At 42.0% G+C, this 19,346-nt stretch overlaps 1 protein-coding gene and 1 long non-coding RNA gene across 2 annotated transcripts; both read left to right on the top strand.

Moving 5' to 3' along the window:
* Positions 1 to 2,337: 2,337 nt before the first annotated feature.
* LOC307068968 lies at positions 2,338 to 18,850 on the top strand. The gene is made up of 2 exons (XR_013811475.1): positions 2,338 to 2,398; positions 18,528 to 18,850. It is a non-coding gene; the product is annotated as an uncharacterized lncRNA (long non-coding RNA).
* ARMCX5 (armadillo repeat containing X-linked 5) lies at positions 4,865 to 6,648 on the top strand. Its single transcript, XM_079727815.1, has one exon. It carries the CDS (start codon positions 4,880 to 4,882, stop codon positions 6,353 to 6,355), a length of 1,476 nt encoding a protein of 491 aa, XP_079583941.1. The 5' UTR covers positions 4,865 to 4,879; the 3' UTR covers positions 6,356 to 6,648.
* Positions 18,851 to 19,346: the final 496 nt, after the last annotated feature.

The following is a 19,346-nucleotide window of genomic DNA, read 5'->3' as shown; positions in this document are numbered from 1 at the left end:
CACGGGTCTTTTCTTTATGATTTCATAGGGGTTTGCTATATATTAAGGAGCTTAGTAAGGCATAGTTTCAAGCATGAAAAGAAGACAGAAAAGGAAAAATAAAACCTATCAAATCTAAATTGCGTGTATCCTCTCAAATGTTCATTGCAAAATGTGATATTAAGATTCTCCAGGTTTCTTTCCAAAATGTATTTTTAAAAAATATTTGCTTCCTTCCTCCTTTGAAAATTATATACAGAGCATCTCCCATGTGGCAGACTCTAGGCTAAGCCTTGGGGTTACAGACTTCAAAGACAAAGACAAACCTAGAGATAGGCCTTGATCTGCAAACAGTAGAAGGTGCCATGGAATTTTCATGACTCAATGGCCCCTCACTTTTTTCAACTTGGAATGGAAAATCCAAAACATTTTATATATTCACGGAGAATGAGCATATGCATTCATTAGGCAGGATGTAGTGGTGAGAGAAGTCAGGAGAGCAGCTAGGATCTCCCTTGAGAAGTGCATGGGTAGTGTCCCTTTTTCCTTAGAGAGGACAATGAAGCCAGGACCGGCCCTACCTGGTGCCTGACACCTGGCTATGGGATGAGAGACAGGGAGGACTGTCTGAGCCGGTGCAGGTCCTGAGAGGGAAAGGCCCTCTTTCCTGGGCAACTGCAGGGGCGGCGAAATGGCAAAGTGTGCTATCGTGCTACCACTGCGACTGAGAAAATGGCAGCGTGGCAGAGAGGGTGACGACACTGGCGCAGACAGGTGGTTTGTTTCCTCAGGCCAGAGGTCCATCTAGGGCTGCCTTCCCGTAGAAGAGGGGCAGTGGCTCGGCCTCCACGGGCGCTGCCTCCCACCTTCCTCCCGTCCGTGGTCCCAGGAACAGTGAAAGCAGAACTGGGGAGGGCTGCCCAGAACCTCCGGGGTGGTCTGGCCTCAAATCGCCTTTCCTCTTCCAGCCTCCTTTTCTGATATTTCCTCTACGTCATCTGACTTTTTGTGCAGGCAATATGGTGGGTCAGGCGTAAAAAGGGCCCCACAACAAGATAGTTTGGCATTTAATCCCTTTTCACTTTAGTGCTGCTTTCCTAACTCTCTTCCACTTCATCTTCCATTTTAGGTGACAAATAAGGAAACCCTGTGGTGGGGGTGTGGGGTGGGAGGTGGCTCAAGAGTACAAAGATATTTGAGATTCACCCTCTTCCATGAGTACAGAGTTGTTTTCCACATACCCATGCTCAGGCTCCTGCATGTTTAGGTGCAGAAAATATCGTGGGCATCAGGAGGGGAGGCAGGGCATAAGAATGCCTCATGTACACAACGGGGTAGTTTGGTATTAATATGCTTCTCTCCGTCCATCTGTGCTTTCTCTATATTCTCATCCCACCTTACCTTCGACTATTTCTGTGCAAGAAATACGGTAGGCAATAAGGGCGAGAAACTTAGAGGAGAAGAACAAGAAAAGACTAAGGTGTTTGATATTGATCAGCAAGTCGGACCAGAGCAGCTTTCCAGACGCCCCGCCCCGCCCCTGCCCTTTAGTTCAAAAGGCTGATTGCTGAGAAGGGCGGTTTGAAGGGGTTTCTATCATAAAGGGGACGCATAGTTTTTGGCATAGATCAGAATTTACCTTCCTCTTTCAGTCTTGAGCCTCCTTCCTGACCTTCTTACCTCGGCCCCCTCCCCCAACCCACCCACTACGGCAGGCCGCAGGTTCTGGAGAAGGGAATTTGTAACAACTATATTTTGGTATTCGTCCGCCTTATCAGGCCGAAGCGGATTCACTGATGTCACCTCCCGAAACCCGTATACATTTCAGTTCAGGGGGAAAGATTGTAGGTTTGGGGTGGAGGAGCTCCCTAACAGAGAGGAACTAATACCGAGACCCTTTGGTTTAGTCGGCTTCTCTCCGTCCGGCGCTGCTTTCTAAAAATCCAGACCCCGCCCCTGCCCACTCCAGTACCGAAACAGCCAGGGTAGGCGGGACGGAGCTCGCCGACAGAGAAAGCGGCGCTATGCAAGGCCTGGTATCACTCCGCTTCCGTGAGGCCGGATCGTCTTCAACTCCCCTCGAGCTGCTCGGTTTTGGTTCTGGGGACGTGGAGAGACAAAGTCTGCGGAGGAAAAGGTAGCTGTTAAAAGAGTCACTAGGAGCGGGTCCCTGAGGCGTCCTGGGGGCGGTAAGGAGAAGGAAATTCCAGAAAGTTACAGTCGTTTGCCAGTTACGGCCCTTCATCTGATAAAGCAGGTATCTCGTCATGAATCCGCCGTGCCGGGCCAAACCCCAAACATAGTCGCCGCCATTGTCTCGTGTCCTTGTATCCGTCTGACTCTCCGTCCCTCTTTCTTAGGGCTCGGCACCCCTCGAGGCAAGGAAATGAGAAAACTGCCTCTCATCCAAGCAGAGCAGGTCAGTGAGAAGGCGGGCATTGCTTGGGAGTGTGGATACGGGTGTCAGAGATGAACGTGGGAGATTTGACTTGGTCATGGGGCGCGGGTGGTGAGAGGGAGAGAGGGACATGGGTCATTTGAGCGGCACGCAATGATAAATTAAAAATGATCTGCCTCTTGCTAGCTTGATTTCCAGACACTGCCCTCCCCCCACCCACCATGTTTGGGGAGGGAAAGGAGTGTAGTAGCGGCTTCTAGCGGAGAAATGGTGGATTACATTAATAGGAGGAGGGGCTGCTGCTGTCTGTGAGAGCAGTGGTCTGGGGAGCCCTGGGAGGGAAAGAGTGTAAAAGGAGGTTGTGTTTGATAATCAAGGCCCTGGATTAGAAAAGGGTCTCCTGTCCTGGTTACTAGGCTAACTATTAATAACCAAGTCTCTCCCACTGTCTTTCATTGGGTCGTTGAGTATGTATCATGCGTTTATATGTGTAGGTCTGTTTCTGCATTTGCGGTACTGTATGTTTCTGTAAAGACCGGTAGGGGGCAGTGAACCTCAAAGGGTATAAGAAAAAGAAAATTGGCTTAATTTCTGTAGAGAGGTCAGTGCTTGAATGTGGTAGATGGCTAAGACTAGAGCAGGTAGGGATCTAGGGAAAATTCCAGATCTCCTTTCTGCCAGCTTTCCAAACAGCCCTCCCTTATTCCCATTGTGTTAAAGAAAATGATAGGCTTTGGGGAGAAAAAGGAAACACAAGAACTTAAATGAAATTTGGAAATCATACTTCTCATTTATTTTGAAGCCTATTTCCATGGTTTGAGCATCCCATCCCTACTAACACCACCACTATCTTGCAGCGATTTTTGAGTTGTCTCTGCAGGGGAATTGTCAGACTTTGAGAATGGAGCAGAGGAGCTTGGAGATGTGGGGGAGGGGAGGAAGAAAGAGAGAAATGTTTGGCAATCAGGTACTTGTATCCAGAAAGGATCAGTGTCCTATGTGCTGATCTCTACCAAGGGCTTGGTCTCCATTGTCTCTATTTATTTATTTATCTCTGCATTTGTGGATCTTTGCGTGTAGGTCTGTCCTTAGGTCTGTGGAACTCTAAGTTGTTGTGAAGGCTTGTAAATGGTAACCCAACTTGAAGCTAGGAAATAATGAAGAAGAGAAATGTGTCCTATATCTGTTTAGATTGGTGTGAGGGTAGAGTGATTGAGATAGAGAATTCTATCTCTTCTGTTTTGCCAGTTTACTAACCCGTTTGGTCCCCTGCTGACTTAGTTGGGAGCCTTCCTAAGCTTTGGGGGTATAGAAGGGTAATACCTGCTTTTATTACTTCCCACTTGGTTTTCCTATTCTTATGCTTCACCCCAGCCCATTTTTGAAACAGGGAAATGCCTGGGCAGCCACTGAAGTGGAAAATGGTGGGAAACAGGGAGGAGGAGCAGTCCTGAAGCAGGCAATGGGGGAAGGGACCAGAAGGAGGGAAACACTAGACAAACTACATATATAGGGACCAGGGACCAAGATCAGTCTAACAAGAGATCAGTTTCCAATCCTCCTGTTTGTTTATTTGTCCATAGATCTGCCTTTAGGTCTGCTGTAGGGCTTGTCATCATTGGAAGCAAGGAAAAGAGGAGAAAATTACTCCAGATCAGAGAAGGTTAGTGTATGTGGAGACTTCCTCAGTAGACCTGTAGGATGAAGTCGTGGAGATCTGCTTGGGTGCAGTAGGGGCAGAGAGCCAGTCTAGGGATTCTTCAGTCTCTCTCACTCCCATTCAGCTTTTCCACTCTCCATACTCTTGTTTTGTGTCTGGGAAAAAGATCGGTTGCAACTACAGTAGTAGGGAGCATGAAATGAAGGGAGAAGGAGTTTGCTAATTATCGACCTTTTACACTTAGCACTGAATTTTCATACTTTCCTGTCTTTCTGTGCTAATCAACATGAGCAAAAAGTTGGAAAAGACTCAAAGCCCCATTTCCTTCCTCCACCCCTAGGTCCAACTTCAGTGGCAGATCTGGTGGCCTTGGAGTGGCTGAAGACCACCACCCTCCACAGGGCTGCGCTCAGGCACACAGCCATCCTTCCCTTCCCTGAGTGAGCTTCCTCTGCACGTTGTTTATATCACTGGCAGAGCCTATAGTTGGAAAGGGGGCTGAGTGACAACTGGACTTTGTATGAAAATACCAACTTGGGAGAGACCTTCAGTCAAGGCTGAGACGGGGGTGGGGATACATAACTTGGCCTTGCCTTTAACTTGGATCATGACTGGCTTTGAGGCTAAGGCAAGGGCAGAGGAGGGGCTGGGGCTGGCCTGAAAGCTGGAATCTGTGGCCCTGCCAACACTAGAGCCAAGGCTAAGATCCAAGCCAAGGCAGTGGCTGAGGCAGAATCGGAAACAGGACCAGTGACCCAGGCCAAACCTGGGGATGGAGCAGTGGCCAGGACACAGGCAGTGACCTACGCTGAGGCCGTGCCTTGACAAGGGAAGTGAGCAAGATGGAAGCTAAAACTAAGACTAGAGTTGTGGCTGAGACTAAGGCAGACCCCCCTACAGAACCTGGTATAGTGTCCCAAACCAAGTCAAAGGCCATGCCTAAGTCCAGGGTCAGTGCTGTGACCAAGTATGAAGTCAAGGCTGGTGCTGGAAGTGAAGACAATATCAGGTCCTTTGCTAAGGCTGATGATAAAGACAATACTGGTTCCAGGTCCCAGAGAAGGAGAGAGGCCAGCATCAAGTTGAGGGTGGGGGACAGAGCTGGTATTGTAATTGAGTCCAGTGATGAGGCTGAAGAAAATGTCTGCTCTTGGTTTTGGACTGGAGAAGAGCCTAGTGTAGGATCCTGGTTCTGGCCTGAAGAAGAGACCCCTTTTCAAGTGTATAAGCCTCCACATAAGATCCAGGAAAAGCCCAAGCCCACACCCAAACCCAAACCCGAGCTTACTATAAAGCAAAAAGCGGCAGCATGGTCAAGGGCCAGGTTTTGTGTCCTAGTCCCAGTAGAGGGAGGGGAGCGATCCTTGCCTCCAGAAGGGAACTGGACTCTGGTTGAGACCTTGATTGAAACTCCTCTGGGGATTCGGCCTCTGACCAAGATCCCACCCTATAATGGGCCTTACTTCCAGACCTTAGCTGAGCTCAAAAAACAGGTTAAGTATAGGGAAAAGTATGGACCCAATCCAAAAGCCTGCCGCTGCAAATCACGTGTTTTTAGTTTAGAGCCTAAAGAGTTTGATAAACTCGTTGCCCTACTTAAGTTAACTAGGGATCCTTTCATTCATGAAATAGCTACAATGATAATGGGTATCAGTCCTGCTTATCCATTTACCCAAGATATAATTCATGATGTAGGTATTACTGTTATGATTGAAAACTTGGTCAATAATCCCAATGTTAAAGAACACCCTAGACCTTTAAATATGGTGGATGACAACTCTAAGTCTTCTGGAGAACCAAAAACAGGGCAGTCATATGTAAACCAAGTTTGTAAGGACATAATCTCTTATCCTTTGAACTCCCCTGAGCAACTGGCTGGACTAAAATTATTAGTGCAGCTGAGTGTAAAATTTGAGGACCACCATATGATTGTCAGTTACATTCCAGATTTCCTCACCTTGTTAAGCAAGGGAAGTGGCAAAACCAAGTTTTATGTTTTAAAAGTGTTTTCGCGCTTGTCTAAAAATCAAGCCAATACAAGAGAACTGATCAGTGCCAAAGTACTGTCATCATTGGTTGCGCCCTTTAACAAAAATGAGTCAAAGGCCAATATTCTTAATATCATTGAAATATTTGAGAATATAAATTTCCAATTCAAAAAGAAGGTGAAGCTATTTACCAAGGAAGAGTTCACTAAATCTGAACTTATTTCCATATTCCAGGAAGCAAAAGAGTTTGGTCAGAAACTACAAGACTTAGCAGAGCACAGTGATCCTGAGGTGAGAGATAAAGTTATACGATTAATACTCAAACTCTGAATAGCCGTATGTTCTCACAAAGCCTTGAATAATTTTTTGGTGTTGTAATATAAAATGAATGCATATTATAAGTTCAATATTTATGCCATCTGTGCTGATTGAAGGAGCCAGTTTTTTGGATACCAAATGATCTTGAGAGCTTGAATGTTTGTTGATTTTTATTGTGCTATATAAATTAAGATATTTTTAGTATTTCTGCAATATGACCTAATAATGAACTTATTCATCCTGAGTAAACTATACTTTTGTGCTTTATATTGACATAAGTGTATTCATTTAATACTTCATTTACATGTAAATAAAGTTGCATGCTAAAACTGGTGAAAACATTGTCCTAGTTCTTCAGTTGAAGTCTAGTCAGAGGGATAAAGCACAAGTAACAGAATAATAAAGAGCACTGTCTGTGTCTGTAGTGGGGTACAAACAAAACAAGTTTACATTGAAAGATCATTTAGTTTCAGCATGTTCAAAGAGTAGAATCACCCTGTACACAAGAAGACAGGACTGTGCTACTGGCTGACATCTGGGCAGACCTGGGGAAAGGGGTGAAGACATAGACTTAGGAGTAAAGGAACACAGATGCTTTCATTCCAGTCTGAGTCCCAGAACTTGTGCTCAGCCTTTCACATAAGATGTCCCATCAGGATATCTTGAAGCTTTTTAACCTCCAAGAAAATTCCTGGTTCTCATTCCCATTTAGCAAAGCCATGGAAGTGTGGTTCTAAAAGGACCTAGTCCCACTGTACCCTCAACAGCCAGGTACCCCATCTTGGGGTACCAAGTTTACTGCTTCATCTGAGGCTCCCTCCCCCTGTATTCCTGGGTCTCAGAGGAGGGCCTTTCTAGGGTCTAACTACAAAAATTGCTTCATGGAAAATCTCATTTGCCCCATCTTTATGACTGTTTGCTCTCATACTTGCTTTTGTTTGCTGACCAATGCTTTGGACTTGGTGATTTGCACCTATGCTTGATGACAGTGCCCTGTTTGTGCTGATCCCTTTTGATTAGAGCTCAGCTCTGTGAGACAGCCACAGGAGACCAAAGTCCTTTAGGAGTGTGCGGTTAGGAAGAAATTAATTCCCCTAATCCCACTATCCTACTTATTTGTACAGTTTACAGAGCTGAAGCCATGTTGTCTATACTATCTCAGCTCCTCCTGTTTATACCTAACAAAAGCTAAGTTCTGGTTAAGAGATTGTGGCATAGAATGCCCGAGTTTAGATTGGGATCTGGGGTCACCTCTGCCTCTCCTACCCTCTGTCTCCTTTGCTGTTATCATTCCTCTTTCCTTAACTGCCCAGAATTGGGAAATTGGGTATTGAGAAATACAGTGTACAAATACTGGTCTTTCTATTGAGCTTCCTCTCTCTCCTAACTTTTTAAGTGTTTGGGGGAAGGCCTAAACCTACAAATCTCAACAAGGTGTCATGTACCCCTAGTTTTAGCAGCTATCTTTAGTTTAATTTCTGTTGAGGTCAAATCTGAAACTATCTTCTGTATATCTAGGAGTTAAAATGAAAGACAACCAGCCACATTTGTGCATTAAGGGTGAAAAAATGTAGATAGGCTTTTTGCAACATACGGTTGCAACTTAGATGATTTTTGGTGTTCTTTATAACTTGTTTTTAATCCACAAAACTCCCATAGTCTGGAATTCCAGCTGTGGGTACTGCTTTCAGAATTGGGGATCTTCACAGTACAATTGGACCAGACCCTTTGGAAATATTCTGTGTCTCAAATGCCCTATGGAGCACACATTTAATCAGTTGATGGCTATGGAATTTTCCGTTAGTTAAAGAGAAGGGTGAGTCTGGGGTATGTAGGTGTTTGTATCAAAGCAAGAAGCTGATGGTCTGTCCTTGAGTAGGAATTATGGAAGCCAGAGTCAGTTCCCAAATTGTTCCTGGGGTGTACTCAAAGTCAAAACCCCATTGCTCATCTCTTGTTTCATGTCCTTTTCTGGAAAAATAATTCAGGCAAGCCCATGTAGTATCAGGGCTGATCCAGATGTTGCTTGTCTCAATATGTTGCTGGCTGGGGGTAAAAATCAGTGTAGATTTCTCATGTTTCCCGTCATCAAGGCAGGAAATCTTCCTGCAACACAACTGGACTATTAGCACCTACCGACCCTTTGCTGGGCCCTCAATTTAATTAATTAATTAATTATCTATCTATCTATCTATCCTCAATTTTAAATGAGGAACTTTCAGGGGAATCCATCTATATAATATCACCAAATTCCCTAGCAAGTCTTTCAAGGCTCTATATCCTTCAGCATATTTTCATTGTCCCCATTATATCCCACCTGCATTCAAGCCACATGGGACTTCAGGCTCTCTGAAGCACCTTAGGTGAGAAATCCTCATCCAGAACTAATGATTCATCCCTCAGTGAGCCAGTGACCAAGTACAAAAAGCTTTTAGAGGAGGGACACAGTATCATCCGTCAGTTTTCATAACAGATAATTTCTTCTGAGTCAAAACTAGTCTGGTATGAAAGACAAAAACTTCTGTGGCTGTCATCCCTTGGTGTATAAATCTCAAGTGGATAAGAAACAAGACAAAATGGATCAAAGGTTGTGCCTTTTCCATTTGAGCCTCCTGTTAAAGTAATGTCATTTTTCTGGTATACCAAGAACAATGGTAGGAACTTTTATAATTTACATAAATCCATTAATGTCATTATATATATAGTAAAGTTTTGAAATACAATATTAAAATTACCAAAGATAGCATAGATGAACAACTCTATTAAGTGAAAAGCTTTACAATTAATTCCCTCTCCCTTTCTCTTCATTCTGCAAGAAACCCATGGCTCCACTATACAGAAAAATATATTTTCTTTTTGGGACTGTTGTGGCCACCCCTCAGAGACAGAATACACTATCACCCCAGATTTGGTTCAGATGCCGATACTGATGATGTCACACGCATACACACACCAAAACAGAATGAAAAGTTATTACTCATTAATGAGTGTGTGTATCTTCTTTGTCCGTTCATCTATTGATGGACATCTAGGTTGTTTCCACATCTTGGCTATTCTAAATAATGCCGCAGTGAGTATAGGGGTGCACATATCTTTTCAAATTAGTGTTTTTGTTTTCTTTGGGTAAATACTCAGAAGTGGAGTTGCTGGATGGTATGCTAGTTCTATTTTTAATTTTTTGAGGAACTTCCATACTGTTTTTTCCATAGTGGCTGCACCAGTTTACATTCCCACCAACAGTGCATGAGGGTTCCCTTTTCTCCACATCCTCGCCAACATGTTACTTCTTGTCTTTTTGATAATAGCCTTCCTAACAGGTATGGGGTGATATCTCATTGTGGTTTAGATCTGCATTTTCCTGATGATTAGTGATGTTGAGCATCTTTTCATGTGTCTATTGGCCATCTGTATGTCTTCTTTAGAGAAATGTCTATTCAGGTTCTCTGCCCATCTTTTAATTGGATTGTTCATTTTTCTTTTTTTATATTGAGTTGTGTGATTTCTTTATAATTTGGATATTAACCTCTTATTGGATATATCATTTGCAATTATTTTCTGCCATTCAGTAGGTTGTCTTTTCGTTTTGTTGATGGTTTGCTAAGTGAAATAAATCAGACAGAGAAAGACAAGTACTATATGAGCTCACTTATATGTGGAATCTAAAAAACAAAACAAACAAAACAAAATGGAAACAGTGGGAGTTCCTTGGTGGCCTAGTGGTTAGGACTCTGGGATTTCAGTGCTGTGGCCCAGGTTCAATTCCTGGTCAGGGAACTGAAACCCTGTAAACTGCATGGCCAAAAAAAAAAAAAAGAAAAGAAAAAGAAAACAAAAAGAAACCCTGGAAAAACATGAACAGACTTACAGATACAGGGAGCAAATTTGTGGTTGCCAGAGGGGAGGGGAGTGGGGGATTACGGGGCAGCAGATGAAGAGGGTTAAGAGATACAAACTTTCAGTCATAAAATAAGTCATGGAGATGTAATATACAGCATAAAGAATAGAGTCAATAATACTGTAATAATTTTGTATGGTGACAGATGGTTACTGGACTTGTAGTGATCATTTCATAATGTATTTAATTGTTGGATCACTATGTTGTACACCTGACACTAACATAATATTGTCTCAACTATACTTTAATAAAAATAAATGAATAAATAAAATACACTGGAATAAAAACAAGGAATAACAAACCAAAAATGCAATAATACTGGCATTTAAAAAATTCTTTGACTTTATGTTTTAGAGCAGTTTTAGGTTTATAGAAAAATTAAGCAGATAGTACAGAGAGCTCCCCTATACTACTACTTTGTTTTTTAAGGGCACTCAGTATATAGTGTAAACATTGCCCTCCATTCTTTTTTTAAAAAATTAATTAATTAATTAATTTTTGGCTGTGTTGGGTCTTCGTTTCTGTGCAAGGGCTTTCTCTAGTTGCGGCAAGTGGGGGCCACTCTTCATTGCAGTGCACGGGCCTCTCACTATCACAGCCTCTCTTGTTGCGGAGCACAGGCTCCAGACGCGCAGGCTCAGTAGTTGTGGCTCACAGGCCTAGTTGCTCCGTGGCATGTGGGATCCTCCCAGACCAGGGCTCGAACCCGTGTCCCTTGCATTGGCAGGCAGATTCTCAACCACTGTGCCACCAGGGAAGCCCTATACTACTACTTCTTCTCCACCACCTCCTTTCCCTACACACAGTTTCCCATATTATTAGCCTCTTGCATTAGTGTGATATATTTGTTACAGTTGACGAATGAATATTGATACATTATTACTAACTAAAGTCCCTAGTGTATATTAGGGTTCACCCTTTGTACTGTACATTTCTATGGTTTTTTAAAACTTATGGTAAAATAACATATAAGGTTTGCCATTTTAACCAATTTTATGTGTATAATTCAGTGACATTAAGTACATTTACACTGTCATTTAACCATCATCAATATCAGTCTCCAGAACTTTTTTTTATCATCCCAAACTGAAACTCGGTATCCATTAAACAATAACTTCCCACTACCCACTCTGATCAGACCCTTGTGAGCACTATTCTATTTTCTATCTCTACAAATTTGACAGATCTAGATACAATGTATCTAGAATGTATTTATAATATTTGTTATTTTGTGTCTGGCTGTTTCATATAGCATAATATTTTCAAAGTTCATCCTTGTAGCATGTATCAAAATTTTATTTCTTTTTAAGACGGAATAACATTTCATTGTTTGTATATACCACATTTTGTGTATCTATACATCTGTCAATGGACATTTTGGTTGTTTCCAATTTTTGGCTGTTGTGAATCATGCTGCTAAGAACATTGGTGGTACAAATACCTGTTCGAGCCCTTGCTTTCAGTTATTTTGGGTAAATAACTAGAAGTGGAATTGTTACATCATATGGTAATTCTATGTTTAATTTTTTTGAAGAACTGACATACTGTTTTCCACAGTGGCTGAATCATTTTTCATTCACATCAAAAATGCACATGGGTATCAATTTCTCCACATCCTTGCCAACATTTGTTATTTTCTGTGTTTTGATAATACCCATCTTAATGTGTGTGAGGTGGTATCTCATGGTTTTGCTTTGTATTTCCCTAATGACTAGTGATGTTGTGCATCTTTTCATGTGCTTATTGGCCATTTACATACCTTCTTTGAAAAAAATGTCTATTTGAGGCCTTTGCCCTTAAAAATAAATCCTTAAAAATAGGGTTGTTTGGCTTTTTTGTTATTGTTGTTAGGTTTTAGGAGTCCTTTAAATATTCTTGATATTAACCTGTTATCATATATTATGATTTGCAAGTATTTTCTCCCATTCTATGGCTTGCCTTTTCACTGTCTTGAAAGGGTCTTTTGATGCACATAAGTTTTTAATTTTGAAAAAGTCCAATTTATCTTTTTTGGTGTTTTGGTGTCCTATCCAAGAAATCATTGCCAAACTCAATGCCATAAAGTTCTTTCCTATGTTTTCTTCTAAGAGTTTCAAAATTTTAGCTCTTGAGTTTGTTATTGTTCCATTTTGAGTTAATTTTAGTATGTGGTATAAGGTAAAGCTCCAAATCCATTCTTTTGCATGTGGATATCCAGTTTTCCCAATACCATTTCTAGAAAAGAATGTCCATTTACCATTGAATGATCTTGGTACCCTTGTCAAAAATCATTTGGCCACATATGCAAGGGTTTATTTCATGGCTCTTTATTCTGTTTCACTGGTTTATATGTCTATCTTTATGTTGGTACCATACTGTTTAGATTGCTGTAGTTATTGTAGTAAGCTTTGTGTGATGTTGTGATTTATAAGTAATATAATTGGTCATTCAGAGGACCAAAATATATGTCTCATATATATTTGGTCTCCATCCATGGTTCCTGGCTCACAGCTCCTGAAACCCTTGAAATTTCCTGAATGATAAGAGCAATGGGAGCCGTTTTGTCATAATATTCGGTCTCTTGTCCTCAGTTTCTAAAATCCACTTCAGAGCCATTATGGTGAAACAGGTGTTTTATTACTCATAACAAGCCTTTTTCCACCACAACTGGGTTTATGTTAATGAGGTGACTTACGGAAAGCACCAAAGATGGTGTCCGTCGCCGGAGGAACCAACTCTGTGATTAGAAGGTCGTAATATTCAGTCGAAACACCCCCTATTACTTCCTGGGAGGGGAGAGAGGCTAGAAGTTGAATCAACGACCAGTGGCCAATGATTTAATCAATCATGCCTATGTAATGAAGCCTCTGTTAACATCCAAAATGATGGGGTTTGCAGAGCTTTTGAGTTGGAGAACATGGGGAGATTCTGGGACAGTGGAGCACTGGGAGAGAGCATGGAAGCTCTGTACCCATTCTCCATACCTTGCCCTATGTATCCATTTGGCTGTTTCTGAATTACATCCTTTGGTAATAAACCAGTAATCTGGTAGGTAAAATGTTTCTCTGAATTCTGTAAGCCACTCTAGCAAATTAATTGAAATCAAGGAGGAAGCCATAGGAATCTCTAATTTATAGCCAGGTGGTAGCTGGCTAGCCGTACAGGTAGCAACCTGGATTTGCAGTTGGCATCTGAAGTCCAAGGAGGGGGTCATGGAAACCTCCAATCTGTAGTTGGTCGGTCAGAAGCACAAGTAACACCCTGGGCTTGAGACTGACATTTGAAGTGGAGAGCAGTCTTGTGGGACTGAGCCCCTAACCTGTGGACTCTGATGCTCTCTCTGGGTAGATAGTGTCATAATTAAGTTTAATCATAGGACACCTTGCTGGCATTTGAGAATTGTTGTTGTTGTAGGAAACTATCTTCCCCCCAACACCCCAACACACACACATTGGAATTGGGTTCAGAACCACTTTAGTTGGTGTCAGAGAAGTGGGATTTGCTAGAAAGCCCTGGCTCACATAAACATGTAGTTTGGGAAAAGAAAGGATGAAAGGGTGGGGGTTGAGGAACCTTTGATTCATGGTCGTGCATGGTATGGAGCAACAGCTGTGCTACAATCCATTACTAAGGGTAAAAGTTACCAATGGAATTTAGGGATGGATCTGTTGATGAAAAATTGACAGTCTAAGAAAGAAATAGAAAATTTTATTTGAGACAACCTGAGGATTATAACTAGGAAGGCAGACTTTCAGAAAGCTCTGAGGACTGTTCCACCTGTTAGAGGTTAAAGCACAATTATATACATTTTTGAGACAAAGGATTATATGTCAAGTGATGTATTGACAGATTACACAATCTGGATCTGCATGTACAAAGTGAGTAGGGGGCCATCATGACCCCTTACAAGATTAAGAAGGAAGGTTATCTTCTAGGGAGGTCTGGTTAGTGCAGATGCACAATATACACTAGAGGAGAGGGAGGAAGCCCAAAGGGGCAGAGAAAAATTTTATGTTTAAATTTTTCTTGTCTTGCCATAAAATATGAATTTTATTTCATCAACTCCAACTCCTGGGGAGTTGTCTCACTGGATGAATAAGGAAATGGAGACTAATAAGAAAGAGGTAAAATATACAATCCCTTGGTAATTGTTATCTGTTAATAGCTAAACTAAAAGTAAAAGAGAGTGCTGGATCAGACCCTGATGCTAGACCAAGCTCAGATTTCAGTGAGTCTGAGCTTCAGCCACTAGCTTCACAGCTGCCCCCACTCCAAGGTAAAAATTATTCAGGGGCAACAGAAAGTACCTCTAAGACCTCTGGTCACCAAGAAGGTAGTCATTGTAGGGTGAGGGGAAAACCAAGAAACTATTGAAACCAGAGGACATAGTGTGAAGGAGTTGTTTTATTTGGTAGATTGATATCATCAGTTTACTGAGGAACCTTTACTGAAATAAATTGTGAGAGTGACTAATTTAGGAGCTGTGTCTTTGGTTTTGAGTGCTGCAGAATGAAAGAGCATGTTTGGGTTGGTACAGGTTACACAGATCACTATAGAACAATCACAGATGGCTATGTGTGATCCAGACACACAGGAGGTTATTTCTGAAGGAACAACTAGCCTGGTGGATGGGATAAAGACCGCTGTAAGGTCTGTTTACCCTGAGAAGGGGGCTGTCCATCTTCCTCTATGAATGCCAAGCGGAACACCCCAGATGAAGCAGCTGATATGTTTTGTATGCAAGCCATGTGGGACTGGCTTTATGATGACCAGGATATTCACCCAATGAATATACTTGTTATCCAGGTCATGGTAGATGCTGTGGTTAAAGGGCTTCTTTTACATGGATACCCCATTGTAACCTTACTGCTGCAAAACCGAGGGATAGTTCAAGAAGCCTTATGGAATTTGCTGTCTCAGCTTCCCCTCATGGTCTTATAGATACTAATAAAAATATTAGGTTATTAATAAGAGAATGGAGACAGCAGAGGAGAGAATCAAGAGAATAGTTTTAGCAGGGTAGGAAATTTTAAACAGTTGTTAAGGAATAAGGTGAATAAAGCAAATGTTGATAGGAGTGGAACAAAGAAGAAAGAAAGAGGAGAGTCATGGGACTCATCCCAGCAGGGTGGAAATCTTTAGATGATAATTAAGAAGCAGAGTGAATAAAACAGATCTTGGTGGGCTTAAAACAGATATTTTAATACAGCACTACCAAAAGACTTGTTGGCCCCCCAACATTAAAGGGCCCCAAAGAAGTCAGCTCTGTTTACCACAATTTGGAGAAATTTTGAAAGCCAGAAAGCAGAAATTACAATGAGAAATCTAACCAATCACTTAGGGCAAGGGGTAAGACAATTAATATAAGATTGACAAATCGTATATTTATATAAGATTTAAGATATATAAGACTTTATATAAGTCTTATACATAAGACTTTATATGACTTATAGAGTCCTTTGGCTCTACCCCTTGCTAAGGGTCCACAACCTTTTGCACAAGCTTGGGTAAAATAGTCGGGGTGAAGAAAAGTTTCCAGGACTCCTTGATACAGGAATCCTATGAACTGTGGTACCAAAATCCATTGGTGAAACCTTGACTTGGGCTACAGTTCAATTGAGAGAACATAAAAGTGTAACGGTTAATTAAATTATGAAAGTTGGAATGTTACCTGAATGTTTTCTGGGAATGGAAACCATGTCTGGCTGGGGAATACCTCCCTTACCTAGTATTGTAAAACCAAAACCTATTGATGAAGCCCTAGTGGAGGTTACTGTTAGGAATGTAAGGGTTGATGAAATTAAGGTAAAAGTTTGTAGGAGAATTGGTATATTTAAACAGGTTTTATGTAAAGTGGTTGCATCTTTTTTTTTTTCTTTTTTTACCTGATTGTATTGTGGGGATGGACATTATAACTGACTGGTGAATGTTTCCCATACCTAGTATTATAAATAGAAGGCGTGTAAATCTACCCTTCAAACAGTGTTAATTGGACATGCTAAATGGGAACCAGTAAGATTGCCTGAGCCAAAACAGCGTGGAGTAGAGGCTGAGGTGCTGGTAGGCTGTGATAGCCCTATGTGAGGCATAGAATAGACTGGGGCATATGGCAAGAGCTGTGAGCACCTCGACAACTACTGGCACTTTGGACTAGACAATTTCCATTTGAGGGGCATTTACTACCTTGCAATCAGTGATTAATTGAAGCTACCCCTAAGACTGTGACTGAAGGACATAAAGTGACCTTGAAACTTGAAATAGCCATAATATCTAGGATTATGGAGATGGCAGTGCCCAGAAGAGTTCCATAATAAAATGGAAATGGTTTATAAAGGAACATGCTGCCTGGGAGATGCAAGGGGGAGATACTCCTGAGAGCAGGGAGCCTCTTTTCACCAAGGACTGATTCTGGAACTGTGTGAGGAGCTACTGGATTCTGTCGTAACTTGGACAGTGCCCTATAACGAGCCCTTAACTGACCAACAAAGAGCTGCTTGGCTTGTGGATGGCAGTTCCATGGTGAACAGACAATATCTTGGAAATGTTTGGGAAGTCACCACTCTGACTGAAGAAGGTAAAAACAGATCAGCCTGGTGTGCTGAATGGCATGCTGTTTTCCTAGCAGTGGTGGAAGAATTAAGCAATGGCAAAAGCCCTTATGTTTGGGTTTTTACCTACACATGGACAGTAGCCCATGGCCTGGCCATATGGTCAGGTAGATAGGCAATGGAAAACTGGACTGTTAAAGGGATGGCCTTAATAGGGCACAGCCTCATGGAAATCACTGGGAATTTAAGGGGTACATTAAAGTAGGACATGTTGATGCCCATCAGAAGAACACCCTTCCAAGGTTCAGAAGGTGATTGGAACCACTAAGTGGACATTTTGATGTGCTTCCTTGATGTGGCCACCTGGGTCCATGAAATGAGTGGACATGGGGGAGTTGCAGTAGTGCAAAGATGGACTGAATTTAGACATATTTCTCTTGCACCCTCTGAGGCAATGCCAATAAGAACTGCTCCGTATGCCAGCAAAAGAGACAGACTGCAGATGGCTATGTGGCAGATTCCTTGGGGGTTGCAGGGAGGCCCTGATTAGAGCTGACAAGTCAGAATAATGCTGGTAGCCCTGGGAGGCTACAAATGAGTCCTGACAGGAATATAGGAATAGACATGGACTCTGCACTGGGCTTTGCCTGCCCAGTGGTAGATGCAAATGCTCAAAAGTACTATAACAGAAGGTATTGCACAAATTTGGACAGTTGAGAATCATTTCTTTAGACCAAGGAACAAACACACTTTACATCACATGATGTCCAGCAGTGGTCAGAAAAATAACCTCTTTAGAGTCATAGTTTGATAGAGAATTGGAATTGGCAGTTAAAATATTGGCTGTCTAAAATGGTGGGTGGTAGGGAATAAAGGCATGAAGGGCTGGCTTACATGCCTTCATGAGTATGTGCTCACACTCAAGCTGAACATGATTGGGGCTAAAAGAGTGTCCCCACAGGATAGATTTCTGTTTTTCTGGTGGATCAGGGGAAGAGGGGGTGGGGAAAATGTTGGTATTCTGTCTTCTCCATATCACCTCAACTTTTTCTTTTCCCCACCACTTGATACAATGGTCACAGGACCAGGGCTGCAACTACAAGGGCATGAAACAGGGATGATTCCTAAGCAAGAAACTATTTACCTTTATGTCAGAATTCCTAAGGGCCTGTTGGGGCAGGATATGCCTTCACCCAATCTGGGAAAATTAGGATTAACAGTGAATGCAGCTATATTGCCTGGTGATAAAGATAGCTCACCTGTTTAACTTCTGCACCTGTGTTACCTTACCTTATCTGACTAGAAGTGAGCTGAGAAGATGGGACTTGCTAGACTAGTATTGCTGCCTGCCATCTAGACCAGTATAGTGACTGAACCTAATGTCCTTTCCAAAGATGGAAAAGTTTGGGTGTAAGTGGAGAGAATGAAAAATAGTAGCTGTGGGTTAGAAAATGAATAAATGGGTTATGTAATGAGAGACATCCAGTATTACATGAACATCTCAAAAGAGGCCCAGAGCAAAAGATGATATTGCCTCTCGGCTCAATTATACTAGATCACTGAAAGGGTGAAGCCATATATTGCTGAGATCACTCCTGCTTTTGGAAACTGACAAGATTGAATAGAAGCCTGCAAACCTGAGTGGCCTTGCCCTGGGAGATATTTTCATAAGATTTCATAATGGACTCAATAGTTATTAGTGACTGAATGAGATTCTAGTAATGTGCCATATCTTTTGACATTTTTTATTGTTTTGCTATAGGGAGCTGTGTTCAAAGACCATGAGGTGGACTGCAACATTGTGATTTATAAGAAATATATTTTGTCATTAAGATGATCAAAATAGGGCTTCCCTGGTGGCGCAGTGGTTGAGAGTCTGCCTGCCGATGCAGGGGACACGGGTTCGTGCCCCGGTCCGGGAGGATCCCACATGCCGCGGAGCAGCTGGGCCCGTGAGCCATGGCCGCTGAGCCTGCGCATCCGGAGCCTGTGCTCCACAACGGGGGAGGCCTCAACAGTGAGAGGCCTGCGTACTGCAAAAAAAAAAAAAAAAAAAAAAAAAAAAAAAAGAAAAGAAGAAAAAGATGATCAAAATATATTTCTCGTATATATTTGGTCTTCATTCACAGTGCCTGGCTCACAGCTCCCAAAACCCTTGGAATTTCCCGAGTGATAAGGCAATTGGAGCATCTTTTGTTACAATATTTGGTCTCTGTCCTCAGTTCCTAAAATCCACTTTAGAGCCATTAAGTTGAAATGAGTGTCTAATCAGACTTTTTGCCCATTTTTTTAAATGGGTATTAGTTTTCCTGTTGTTTAGTTTTAAGAATTCCTTGTATATTTTGGATATCAGTCCTTTATTATATATGTATTTTGCAGAGATTTATTCCCAGTCTCCGGCTTGGTTTTTCATTATCTTCAAAATTTTTTTTCAGGGAGCAGAGGTTTTTAATTTTAATAAAGTCCTACTTAAGAGGTTTTTCTTTCATAGATCATGCTTTTGGTGTTTAAGGACTCATTGCCAGAAGTGATGTTAGCAACATGGCCAAATACGACATTCCTCGAACATATGCCCTGTTCA

Source organism: Hyperoodon ampullatus, assembly GCF_949752795.1.
Source record: "Hyperoodon ampullatus genome assembly, chromosome: X".
Classification (NCBI taxonomy): Eukaryota; Metazoa; Chordata; class Mammalia; order Artiodactyla; family Ziphiidae; genus Hyperoodon; species Hyperoodon ampullatus.
This window is presented reverse-complemented; position numbering and strand designations above follow the sequence as displayed.

What these genes read in the sequence shown, in the direction of transcription:
- ARMCX5 (XM_079727815.1), top strand. Translation starts at nt 4,880, where the DNA reads ATGGAAGCTAAAACTAAGACTAGAGTTGTGGCTGAGACTAAGGCAGAC.